The following is a 14,664-nucleotide window of genomic DNA, read 5'->3' on the forward strand; positions in this document are numbered from 1 at the left end:
ATGTACTAATATTTTCTAATTCTAAAAGTGTACTCCAAAAAATACAAAATAACAACACAGGCCCTTATGAAAGTTGGTTTATCACTAACATTAAACAGTATTTAATTTCACTATAAGGAAATAATACAAAGCTGGCCTGATTCCAGGTCATGCACAAATAGAGGGCAACGAGGCCGCAAACCTTTTAGCAAAGAAGCAGTAAATAATGATCAAAATTTCAGGATTATACTACCCGCATCTGATTACAACAACTTTTCATATGGGAGGTATTCACAGAATGGAAAACATACATAAACAAGCTAAACACACAAACTGGAAATTCTGAAAGCCCTTCACTGACACGTTACTTAGATGTAAAATGGAACAGCGAAATGTATCGCAGAGACATCTGGTGTAGCAAAAAATAAACATTTCATGAACTAAACTGCGTTAAGACTATAATATCCTAGATAGACGTCAGACTCCATCAGGGACGTCTTTAAGTAACAACAACGACAACAAGGCAAATTTGGCCACACTTCATCAAAGAATTGTTCCTTTTTTTCTAAGTCTTCCAGTACGCATGTTTCATAAAAAATAATGTCTAAATGAAATAGCCTCTCTTTCCCAATAGAATTCCGAGAATAATTTTTTGTTCTCTCTAATGATGAAAACGACTTTTCTACTGAAGATGTACTAACAGGACTGATTTGACAGAAACTAGTTTTAAATGCTGAATTAGTCAGTAGTTTTGCAAATCACTTATGTTTTTATTTCGAAAGTCTTCACTAATGTAGATCACAACGAGCTCAATTTTCAGTCGAATGCTATCAAAGAACTTTTCATAACTTTGAAAATGAATTTCAGGGAACTTTGTTGTATATCGTCTATTTTTCATATGGCAATAAGTGCAAAAATTTAATTCTAGAACAATCTTGAAAGTGTGAATCCAAGTAATTATCAGTATTATCAAATATTTCGCAATATACATGCTTATGGTTAAAATTCCTTCTTTTTTGATGGTTTTCTTAGTTGAGAATGGGTTTCTTGGAAAACCCCTTCATTATTGTCACATAATGCTGGTGGAGTGGCAAATTTCCTGATTTGCAGTTGGCAATACCTCGAGAAAAACTCCAACTGCGACCTTGTCCACCACAGGTGTCATTATGGATTTTTCATGAAAAATACCAAACCTGATCGGGACTGGAACCCAGGCTGCCTGCATGACAGGCCGGAAGTCTGACCACTGAGATAGAGTTAGGATTACCTCCGAGCTTTTTCTTGAAGAATCAATCCTGATAAAAGAGTACCTTTTTCCGTCCCTTTAGTGAACCATTCGAACAAAACTGTTTCCTCATCATGAAACATTGGTCTATTTACTGTTTTTCTATTTTCAAAAACTGAACTGGAAGTAATATCAAAATCACTGTTGCCAGTAATATTCCTCTTCCACTTCGCTAATGTACTCTCTAGTATGGACAGTTCTATAGTTAAACTTGCCACACTTGCCTTTCTTTAGTCTCTTTATCACAACAAACTTAGTTTTCATCAAATATGATTTTTTTTTTATTTTAAGCATGGTTGCACTCAATACAAAACGCCCAGTACTACTACGAGACAACTGTACACCAATACCTCATCTTCGTTCACTCACCTCCCACTCTTTACTGCCTTATAAGGAAAGAATAAACAAGACATTTGCCCTCCCTAAAATTGAGGCTCCAGTGTATAAGGAATGAAGAATTGATTTTAGATACATCAGAGCCTCTGAAGAGAGATAAATACAAAATTAATAAAAGCGAATATGAATAGGAAAACCACGTATTAATTACACTGACCTGATACAATCAGTTTCAAGAGCGTAGAGTGTTATGGCATGGATCTATAAAATGAGTGAATAGTACTAAAAGGTGATCTGTTTCGGTATGGATAAAATAAAAGCAACTTAAAACATTTACTATTGAATTTTACTTGTTGAAACTTTGCGCATACAACACTGAAAGATGACAGATTCCTCAGAGCTCAACATGACCCCCACTGTGCATCCTGCACAACTCATAATGGTGATGCAATTCAACCCATGTCCATTGTAACATAAGAGGGGTGATTTATTGAAAAGGCTAGAGTAATTTTTACTCTCAGATCATCAATGTTCTTGGGTTTCTGTGAATAGACAATGTACTTAACAAAACCCCACATGAAGAAGACAGAAGGGGTTAGATCTGGGGAGTTTGAGGGCCAAGCCAAGAGATAGCTGCTTTAACACAGAACCTGTTTCTACATATTATGTTTGATACCACAACATTATGGAATCGTATTTAGGTACATACTCACGTCGAAATTCCCTTTGAACTCTTTTTAACACTCTCAAATTTAGCATACCAAAGAACACATTGTGCCCGCTGTTGATTTGTAGTAGCCATTTTAATCATCTATGATTTTCATTTGTCCTTCCAGATTATGCATTGTTGATTGTTATATATGAAAACTCTCATCTTTTAATCATAATATAACCAGCAAGAAATTTTTCCTACTATCATAATAGCTTTATAATAATACTAGTGGCATGTGCAGCAAATGCTGCAAACTAAGTCCATAAGAAGTTCAAATAAAAATTGTTCAGATTTATTTTCAATGATGAATACGAGACATTTTGAAAGTTATTTGGTTCCATAATAGTGAAATATATTCCCTCTGAATGTTTTTTTATACCAAATACTTTTCCTTGAACCTATCCGTCTTCAGTTCTTGAGTTTCAATGCGAAATCGCAAGTAACAACGTCAGGACGAACAGCGAGTTTTTCATGTGGAAGTAATGCAGTAGTTATTTCAAGTCACTGCAGATTGTAGATGAAAGTTAAGAAAATGTGAGGTTTGTCATGCTTTGAACAAAAGACTTAGCTGCATGTTTCGTGAACTACTCTGAAATGTAGAGGGCAGAATCACTTTTTCCAACTAAGAGATCTTGCTGAGGTGATCAAACAACTACAAAATCTTGCACGCCTCTTATTTTATCAGTAAGTAATACTTTTTGGTCTTTTCTTAGGAACTGTAATTTTTGCACTTCCTTCAGACAATACTGATCTACTGAATATTGCTGGATTAATTTGTGTAACAATGAATATTATCCTGTATATTTTCAGTAATATAGGCTGGTGTGAGGAATCTATTGCTGAGATGCGGAAAATGAGGTGAATGATATGTCAGAGTTGTAGAATCTTATATGCACCCTAAATAAAATTGTTCATCGTAAATCGTTAGCAGTTTCAGTGTTTCATTTGTTGTTGGTTGCGGGAAGTAAACTTACTCATCACGGTAGCAAGAAGTGAAATGGCATGCTATTATCCCTACAACAAAATATGCTTGGCAGCGATCACAAATGTAGTCGATTAAACCAAAGAAATATGAAATTAATTTTGATGTAGTTTAAAGAAGCAGCTAAAGTAAGAAGTATGACTCAATTACTACCAAGGAAAATTAGAGAATCAGACATATACTGTAAATATCTATATCACACTGCCATTAAATATATGAAAAAGACCCACAGCACTTGATTAATAACTATAAAAGTATTTCATTTTTAATAATAATATTGTTACTTTACCAGATTTTATAGTTTTCAGTAACATATATATATAGCCGTTACTCAGTAAATTATAGAAATGAAGATCTAATATAAAATATTCTTTCACTGCGTCTACTTATATAAAACCCCAAAAACTTTCACTTTCATATCATCAATATAGCATTATGTGTTGCATTAACTATAATAATATTTCATTTTTAATGGTAACGTCATCAAACATTCTTGAGTTTTGTAGATCTTAATATCCAATACACAGGTGTACTCAGAAAACTACAGACCAGAGAATCAGACCTGTAAATTATGTTCATACGTTATCAAAAAATTACACAAAATATGAAGATCGACATATTGGCATTATGATGTGAAAGAATCTGAGCCATCTGAACTCTAAATATGTCAGTAATCCTGCAGGTCATGGCCTTTGTGTAATAGTCTATTGTTTATTGTAGTGTGTGTTTTGTTTTATTCTGAAATGCAATTAATTAGTTCTCAAAACTGACGAAAGATGGATTTTGTAAAATAGGAAAATGATGTAGGAAAATTGACATTTCACTGAAAACTACTATTTTTCTGAAAAACTTTGGGTTCCAAGATTCAAAATGAGGAATCATTTATTAAAATCCGTTCAGCCATTTTCTCGTAGTTTCCATTACCAGTTCAAATTATATATATAGAAATTAATATTATCCATACCCAAACGGATCAGACTGTAGTTCAAGATTCGAGTCTGACAATTTCTCCATCATTTGTCTCACAAAGCCAGATTTATCTGGCAACATCTCTCACTTTACATGCCCGAACTCAGTAAATTACAAACCCCAACTCTCCTAAGCAGTTCACCTGTCTGTAAATGAAACACTCTGTCTCAGCATTACTCTTTAATATGAGACACGCAACAACTCCGTCAACAAATCATTGTCCTAGTTTGTGCAGCTTATTATTATGCATCGAGAGGAGCCAGAGTGATTGGAGTCCTGGTCCATAATGTTTTGGACTCCATGCCACGCAGAATGAGGGCAGTTGTTGATGCAGGTGGTTCGTGGCATAACAAAGTATATCAAAAAATGTCATTAATAGTACATTATGCAACGAGCCTATAATGATAGTAATTAAGAAGCGAATATGTTTGTTTATGAAACGAGCGCGAGCTTCATAATTTTCATACGAGCGTCTTAATTACCATTATAGGCAAGTTTCATACGACTTTTTATGCTCGACCAATTTTCTAACTTGAAATTATTCAAAAGTATTCATTTTATTCGTATCTGACTGAAGATCGGAAGTGACCTTGTGCATAGCTCGTAAATTGTGAGATGTGCGCAGACGCGAAAGTATTGATTTTTTCCGAGGAACAATAATGTCATTGACCTTGATGTAATCTAGGGAATAACATGAACTAATTTTGATATAACCTGGAAATTGATTTAGAATTGTAAAACGAGATGACAAATTGAATTTATTTGAATATTATTTACAATTAACGCTAATTATTATAGTAACAGAACATAACCTTCTGCGACAGTATTGGATTTCCAGCCTCCATGACGTTTCCCTCATCCTTCGATTGCATATCCGAGAATAATCGAAAACCTGAACTTTAATGAATACGTGTACTTTAATGACATGCATTAAAGGACTGCTACCAGGAGTATAATTACTACATTTCGGCATGGTCGAGCATAAAGATTTAAAATAAATCAATTAAAAAGTAAAATAACAAAAAAGAAAGTGTTAATGTACTGGGAAGTGAACTCACAACATACATGATGAAGAACAGACATCTTACTCCTATGTCACACATGCTTCGTAAGGTTGACTACATTGTAGATGGACGACTTTCAATAAATAAACATCACAGCAATTTTTTCAATAGCAATTCGTTTACACATGTGAACAGGGCACTATAACTTTGCATTTCTAATGACCAATAGTCAACTCATTCCTTTTGCTGCAAAGTGTACATATTGGGTTGAAAATTCTCGTAAATTTACATTATTTTTAAACCCAGTTCAATAGTTCGCGTATTGATATTGCATTTTAGTAATTTTAAATTTTCTGAGAAACAAGGACATTTCTGAAATCAGCATAAAAAGGTGAGCCAGTATCGCACATTAGTTTCCAATCATAAAAAATCATGCAGAGTGGTGTGGTATTGTGTGAAAACCTGCCTCAAAATGTTTTTTCATCACAAATTTGACTTTAACTTGACAAGATTTCAACCTGGATCTCTGATATGGGGGGGGGGGGGGGGAATGTTTTATTTAACGATGTTCGCAACTGCCGAGGTTATATCAGCATCGCCAGTGTGCCGGAATTTTGTCCTACAGTTCTTTTACATGTTAGTAAATCTACTGACATAAGCCTGTCACATTTAAGCACACTTAAATGCCATCGACCTGGGCTGGGATTGAACCCGCAACCTTGGGCACAGAAAGTCAGCATTGTACCGACTGTGCCGCCCAGCCGACCTCTGATATGGATGTTCAGATGATGGTACAGGAATACAGATGAAGATACACTGAAAATGAAACACACAGGAACAAACCAGGCTGTTAATATTTAAAGTTTTACTGCAAAATTCAGCAAGTGACACATATGGTAACAAACTGTATGTATGAGTTGCAGTATGTACACGTGTACATGGTGAGATGGTCTACACTGCGTGCATCAAGTTGTGTTCAAACAAAGCAGTATCACCATTCCTCTCAAAAAAATATGGCACACTCTAGCCTCCAGTTATCCACGAAAATAATACAAAATGATAAAAAAAAGCAGTTTAATTATGGAATTTCCTTCATTACTTGAAATACTGGAGTACTTACGGGTTCACATTCAGGAGATGTTTCTCTTTTTACAAATATTTCCAAAACTAATTTCAATAACTGAATCCATATGGGTGTAACAAAAACATAATATACAGTAATACCACATGAAGACATGATTTTCATATATAAATTATAGTTCTAGACTCTACTTGTTACACATGCCTGCTTTATTTTAATAACCACGCACACAATGTGGCATGCTGTAATAAAATACAACGGCCTCCTCCCAGCATTGCACAAAGGATATCTTGCTGGACAACAGTGCAACAGTACGAATGCGTAACACAATAGCAAAAGAAGATTTTGTGAAACACTAGTCAAGTCAAATGGATATTTATATAATGAAAAATATTACGTTGATCAGAAATAAAACCTTCAACTTTAACAGTGAGATAACAATAGTTCCAGAGATCTATTTTTCACTATTTAAATTGAACAAATTGGATATTACACGACATTCGATATTTTGTAACAGTGATTTCGGCAAAAAGATGTCAATGAATTGTTACTGTAATATAATTTTACACAAATAGAGAGTAAAGAGGAGAAGAAATTAAAACAATGACATTCTGTTTAACCTGGCCAAAATTATTCAAATACCAGATTGCTAAAATATTTACTCAAAACGAAACAATAAGCAATAAAAATTATAAATTTCAAACATATTTAGTGTATAGATTTGTGTATTTTGAATTGGGTTGCAATAAATGAGATAGTAAGTGATTACTTCTTCAAATACTGATCTAAAATATTAGTTGGGGTATGAAAAAATATAAAATTAATACATTCTTAGCCATAAACACTAATAGCAATTTTTAAACTTTTCAGTTGGTGAAATGCCTATTTATGGAAAATAGTTTATACAGTATACATGTTCAGTAAGATTAAAACTTGTAAAGTGTTAAGTTCCTCTGATTATTGTGATTTTACAAATGTTTCCTAACCACTCCCTACTGTGTGCCAAATTTAGAATACATGTGTACGTTGAATATACTGAGAAATGTTTTTTGCAGAATCATCTCTCTTATTTTGGAGCGTGTAGTAAATTGTAGAAATTAAGTTAGATATTGCATACATAGCCTATAATAGAAATAAAGCCAAATACCAAATTACTGAACAGTTACCTTAAGAAATCATAAATCACAAGTAAATTAAGTTAGTACTTAAGAAAAGAATTGTTCACAAATTTTGCAATACTGTTTCAACATTCACTTTCTCTAGTTGCTTTGTCACCGACAAATGGAGGCTCGGTGGTGCATCTGGACTCAGTTTGTCAATCCCCCTTCCGCATCTGTAGTTTCATCAATTCCATCCTGTGGGATGGTTGGCCACATCTTTTCTGATTTTGTTAATCACTGAATCGCATGTATATTGAAGATATCCTTTCTTAGTGTTGATTAGGCAATAATGTTCCTATTTGTTTAGGCCTACTCTTGTATGAATCTTCTGGACACTTTGTTGTCCGAAGGTCACCAAAATAGATCGACAGAAACCATTTCTAGGCCAAAATTATTATAAAATTAATTTCCATTTGATAGACATGGAACAGTCTATTTATCATTATTTAAGATTTATTACCATTTAATGTTTTGATCTTTATTTGACTACTACAGTATATGGAAGACATCTGATTAGCAAAAAAGTTAATGACCCTAAATGAGAAACTCATAATGTAAAGGTTATGAATGTGACAAGTGTTTCGTTAGCAGAACTGACCTATATAATATAGGTGTGTTGTTTCGGTTTTCTTAACCCTTTGCAATCTACTGTTAATAATGTTTTATACTTTTTGTCTCCAATAGAAACATTAGATTATAAAGGTTTACTGTCAAATCTGTCATCCAGCAAGATCTTCTCGATTGTCAAAAAACATTCTCGCAAATAGAACAAACTGGAATTCACCAGTACCAATCGAGACGTACAAAATAAACAAATATGACAGTACAGCACACTGTACAACAGCTGCATTCAACTTGTATGTACTGTCCCTCATTATAAATATAAAATTAAATTCAGCAGACAAATAAAATAAAAGTGAACCAAACAATGGTTTGCATGTACTCGTTACTAATCAAGACTCGAAATAATTACAATTCCACACAAGATTGTTTAAGATGGAGCTGCCATCAGTGTTTATCTTTGCAGAATGGAGATTAGTCTGTTGACAAGTTCCATCAAGCCAACGCACTCCCCACTTGTAAATAGTTGTACTACAGAAAAAATATATATCGTTAAGAAGTTTACAGGAACACGTACACTTTGAGGAAAAAAAAAAAAGAGAGAGAAAAAGGCACACGTTTCGCACCTGATGGTTATAAACAACAACGACCCGCTCTTCTTTCACTCAACTGGTTTCACCTGTGCCATTATCTTTCCTTCCCACAATGGCAGAACCTCGTTGTCATCCGTTATTTCCTCTTGAATCACTCTAGTGTCCAGGTCATCACATTCTGTCTTGAAGAAGTACCTATGTTGAAGAACAGTGTCATCATTAATTTTATTATAACATGGCATAGCCTACCATTAATTCTACAAGGATATGATTTGTAATAGTCTATGTATGGGCTACATCTATTACACATAGAAAATCCACTCCCCTATGAATTTAAATCTTTAAAGTAATAATTTAAACCAAACCGTGGTATGTGTATCTCCCAGGAGTACGCGCATGATATTTAGGGGATATGCAAGCAGCTTTCAAGAGAAAAAATCATCACTCTAGCAAGTGTTTACGAAGATCATGCATTTTCAAAGTTGGGAAACCTGTGTTTATGTAACAACTCGCTAATATGTTTTCACGGGATATCAGCCGAGTTAAAATTTTGGAATGTTCCAAGTTTTCAACTGCTATCTCTGCAGCCATCTTCAGGGAAGTGGTGTCTGGACAGAAAGTCGTGGGTTATATAGATGTTAGGCTGTCTCAGGTGATGCTTTGCCTTGCGATTTCTAATAAGAGCATCATCTATCGAATCTGCTCGCACATTGTACTTTGCATACTTTCACTCTATCCTAACATATGGTATAATCTTTTGGGGTAATTCACCCAATGCAATCCAAATATTTAAACTACAAAAGAGAGCTATTAGAGCCATAGTTCAAGTGTCTCAAACTACCAGCTGCAGACCATTCTTAAAAAAATTACATATCTTGCCATTACCCTGTATTTATATTTATGAAACCTTAAATTTTATCAAATATAATTTGCATAGCAAATCAAGATTTCAGGTATAACTCCCTGTAAAGTTGATTTGAATAATTTCGAGGGAAAAACTGTTCTGGAGCCGGGTATCGAACCCGGGACCTTTGGTTTAACGTACCAATGCTCTACCACTGAGCTACCCGGGAACTCTAACCGACACCGATCCAATTTTTCCCTCTATATCCACAGACCTCAAAGTGGGCTGACAACCGTCAAGCAACCAACTTCGAGTGCACACTAACTCTGTGTGACTTAAATTGTGGTTTTCTGTTAACGAACAGTGACGTGTATTATGCAAATCAAGATTTCAGGTATAACTCCCTGTAAAGTTGATTTGAATAATTTCGAGGGAAAAATTGTTCCGGAGCCGGGTATCGAACCCGGGACCTTTGGTTTAACGTACCAACCCTCTACCACTCTAATTTGCATAGCTTTCCTACAAATTCAGACACACACCAGTACAATACAAGAAATAAAGATAATATTTTTATTGAAAGTTTTAACACAACTCTATATAAAAACAGTGTCATTCATGCTGGTCTTCTTATGTACAATAGCCTACCAAATTATCTTAAAGAAATATCTGGACATCAGAAATTTAAGAAAGCTCTTTATAAAATTTTAATCAAAAACTGCTTTTACAGTATGAACGAATTTATTGAAAATTGTCATAACTGAATAGAAAAAGAATGCCTTACTTCAAAATATCTTACTTCTTTTCCAGATCCTGACTTCGAGAAGGATGTCTTCTCATGAAAGACGCGATGGTTGAAATTGACTCCTGACTTCAAGACATACTACAGATGGGACTTATAGCCGAAATCAACCGACCTGTAGTTTTCTTCAATCAAGTTCCAAGTTTTGTATATTTGAATTTGTGTTGCATTTAATTATAGTTATTAATTTTATGTATATTATGTAATTAATTATTAGTTGTAAATATGACATGTCCCATATCATGTATCTGATCAGTGGATGTAATAAATGATTATGATTATGAATACTTTTTGTGGATTTTCTTAGTTTTTAACACAGTGGCAATTGTTCCAGGAGGCTGATATTTCAAAGTTGGGAAACCTGTGTTTATCTAGCAAATGTTTCAGGAGCCGCAGCTTGTAAGCTTGTAACTTTCAAGGAAAATAGAGTGCAAGAATAATTTTTGTGGATTTTCTTAGTTTTTAACACAGTGGCAATTGTTCTAGGAGGCTTGATATTTCAAAGCTGGGAAACCTATGTTTATCTAGCAATTGTTTCAGGAGCCACAGCTTGTAATCTTGTAACTTTCAAGGAAAATAGGCTAGAGTGCAGGAATACTTTTTGTGAATCTTCTTAGTTTTTAACACAGTGGCTTTAATCCTCTTTAATCCTTTTCTCATATTAAGTAAGATAGATAAGTGGTTAATCAAACAAAGTGGGCCTGTTAAAAGTCAAATACTGGAATCTGAAAGTGAGCTTATCATTCGTAAAAATAATGATTGTGATCAAATTGCTGCTTCAATCGAAGCTATATCTTCTTCGCTTACAACTAGTCAACAGCAGAAATGTCAGCATAAGGTCAGAAAATGTGATCCTCAATACTTGTCTTTAGGATTTTCGTATGCAGGAACTGAGTCAGTACCAACACCTCTATGTGTTGTTTGTCTTGAGACCCTTTCCAACAATTCAATGAAGCCATATTTACTAAAAAGACATTTACATACAAAACATGAGAATCTGAAAAGTAATCCTCTTGAGTTTTTTAAGAGAAAGGAAGCTGAAATAAAATCTGGCAAACAAAAAATTGTCCCTATTTCATCTCTGAATAAGAATGGCCTTGAAGCATTATTCAAAATCAATTCGAGAATAGGAAAGGCTGGAAAACCCCACACAGATGGTGAAATAATTATATTTACTGCCTGCTTTTAAAGACATGGTGGCATGTGTTGTTGGTGAAAAACAAGCAAATCAGGTGAATTTTATCCCTTTATCTAATGACACTGTCTCTCGCATGATCTTAAGTATGGCTATTGATTTGGAAGAGCAACTCATCAGCAAACTGTAGTCCACAAAATACTATACTATTCAGCTGGACGAGAGTACAGATTGCACTAATATGGCGCAATTGCTAGCATTTGTTAGATATACTGATTCAACCTCAGCTGTGACAGAGGATTTTCTCTTCTGCAAGGAGCTTCAGGTAGGACCACAGTACTGGTGATATTTGACATTCTTGATGCCTTTGTAACTCAGCATAGTACAGACTGGAAGAAGTGCGTTTGAGTTTGCACTGATGGTGGACGTGCTACAACTGGCAAGCATAGTGGTATGGCTTCCCAGATCAAATAGGTTGCACCACAGGCAAAATTCGTTCATTGTAAGCTCTAGTTGCCAAAAAATGTCCAAACAATATAAAAATTGTATTGGCAGAAGCAGTGAAGATTGTTAAAATCAAAAGCAGGCAATTCCAGATTATTTTCTATCTTATGTGAAGAAATGGGAAATGAACATAGCTTTTTTGGCTGACATCTTCCAGCAGGCAAATAAACTGAATAAAGGTATGCAGAGAAAAGACACAACACCCTTCATGGTTCATGACAAATAAAAACTCTAAAAAAGAAAGTTCAATTTGCTACACAAGAAGTTGTGAATGGACAACTGACATTCTTTCCTTTCTTGGAAAATTTTGTGGAAGAAAATGAACTTCAGCTTCATGGTTCTGTGATGAATGACATCAAAGTACATTGTCTGGGTATGACTGCAGACTTTGGTGAATATTTTGCTGAGAATTGAGACGAATTCTGGATGCGAGATCCTTTCTGTGCAGTGGAAACCGCCAGTCTGCCAGACTCCTTTCCAACGAAAGAAAAAGAATAAATTATTGAACTGTCCTGTGATGAAACCCTCAAATCCAGATTCAAGAAAACATCTTTGACAAACTTTTGGATACAGAAACTGGACTAGTTTCCTTATATCACTGACCATGCTCTGAAGTTTATGATACCATTTTCAACAACATAACCTATTTGAGAGTGGTTTTCCATCCATGGTGTGCTGAATTTGGAAGTGGACCTCTGCTTGAGACTTCCAACTGGACAACCAGACATCAGAAGACTGTGTTAAGCCATGCAGGCTCACCTATCTCACTGAAAACTTTGATGAATCATAATCTGAAGAAGTAGGATTGACAACATTCATTCTTAGTTATTACTGCATTTTATTTTAAGGCTAACAACATTAGTGTCTTGTAAACTTTCATACATTATTATTATTGCACAAAACTTTATACTGACACGAACACTCAGGTTGTGATGTGTTACTAAATTTATGTCTCTTTTCACAATCTTTTCTTATTAATTACATTGTATTTGAAAGATATGTCCGTTATAAATTAAAAACTGCTTTAATAACAGTTTGGCATGTAGTCGTATTTTTTTCAACCTGTCATTTAGGAAAACATTATCATGGGGGTACATTAAATTTTTAGTCATGGCTAAGGGGTACAATCTTAAAAAAGTTTGAGAACCACTGATTTAAACTACAGATTTTAATTTTACAAACATTGCACATTTAGTTTTACTATCATGTTATATAGCAACTCATAAACAGATACTTCTACTTTATATAAAAACCAAAACTGTAATTTTTCATATTTAATGATGAAACACACATGTTAGGTCAATAATAGGTTAGTCTCCTTTAAGCCAAGCAAGGGCACGGTTCGAACATCTGAACCACATCGTCGTTGTAATTAGTCACTGAAGATGGAGAAGCATCTCCAAAACATGTCTGACTAACATCTTCAATAAACTTATTGTACTTATTAGTGTTCATACAACTGTAACATATCACCTTTAATGTATTTGTAATTTTTCATATTATTCATAAAAGAAGTTATTAAAATAAAATTAAAAATAATTGTAATGTTCAAATATTAAATAATAATCTGTGGTGCTACAGCCCACGAAGGACCAAAACCTACCAGCCGGCCACAAGCCGAAGCAGAGGTGGACGATCATCCAATCAGAATGAAGGTATTGTGTGGTTAGCACAATGAGCCCCCCAGCTGTTATAGTCGGTTTGCATAACTGGGTTTCGCTACCTATTGTAGCTCCTCAAGTGCATCACGATGCTGGGTGAGCACCGGTCCCATACACTGGCCGAAATTTCATGAGAAAATTTCTTCTCCCATGAGGACTCGAACCAGCGTGCATTCCATAACGTGAGTCCCAGGCAGGATGCCTTAGACCATGACGCCATGGTATGGGACTCAAATATTAAATACTACAGAAAATTCTTATTGGAAAAATTCCTGACCTACCACGTAAATCTGCTGTGGCCATGTTCAGATTCCTTACTAGTGATGATTGGGTAAACATTTATATATAACTGGCAGTCTGTCTACTCCAAATTGTGTACCGTATTTGCTCGCGTAATTTGCGCACTTTTTAATTAACTTTGGCCACTGAAAAATTGGGGTGCGTAAAATATGAGGATTTTTAAAATAGGAGGTCCTGTTCTGAGTTTATCTCAATTAGTATATGTATAGGTAAGTATTTACGGTAGGGTTAATTTTCTATGCCGGTAAGTTGTCTCTACCAAGGACAAGCATTGTTAAAGTAGCGGGACTTTGGGGTTTCTTTCTGAAGCAGGTACTTCAGTTACTGGTGAAGGACCTACGATGGACTGTAGGGAAGGAAAATCCCTACTACACTGAAAAAAATATGTACGTAAAATGTGTGCGCAAAATACACGGAGCAAAAATAAAGTTCAAAATAATCCCTTAAAAATGAGGGTGCACAAAATACGCGAGCAAATACAGTATTGTATTCTCAACGAAAAGAAATGAATATGAATCATTTAACACAATGTGAAGCACTTCAACAAAATAAAAGTCGTACATCTAAATACAGGGAAGCAAGAGGGAAAATAACTCGATTGTTAAAGCAAGAGCATTAGATATTGACCTACTTTATATATAAAGGAATACATAATACTGTTGCCTAAATAATATTTGAAAACGCATATTTGTTTAAATAAATGAATTATTTTTGTATACTGAACTTTACATTATTTTATATTCAATTACTTAATTAGTA

At 34.6% G+C, this 14,664-nt stretch overlaps 1 protein-coding gene across 4 annotated transcripts in view; it reads right to left on the reverse strand.

Moving 5' to 3' along the window:
- Window positions 1-3,564: 3,564 nt before the first annotated feature.
- Axn (protein axin) overlaps window positions 3,565-14,664 on the reverse strand; it is a 223,961-nt gene continuing 212,861 nt past the window's right edge. For 3 of the 4 annotated variants that reach the window (XM_069841327.1, XM_069841324.1, XM_069841326.1), the window contains one exon: window positions 6,116-8,857. In XM_069841327.1, coding sequence (XP_069697428.1) covers window positions 8,731-8,857 — 127 coding nt within the window. In that variant the 3' untranslated portion in view covers window positions 6,116-8,730. Of the gene's footprint in view, window positions 6,084-6,115; window positions 8,858-14,664 lie in introns of those variants that run through there. The other variant, XM_069841325.1, reaches the window with a different exon arrangement.

This window comes from Periplaneta americana, chromosome 12 (genome assembly GCF_040183065.1).
Source record: "Periplaneta americana isolate PAMFEO1 chromosome 12, P.americana_PAMFEO1_priV1, whole genome shotgun sequence".
Classification (NCBI taxonomy): Eukaryota; Metazoa; Arthropoda; class Insecta; order Blattodea; family Blattidae; genus Periplaneta; species Periplaneta americana.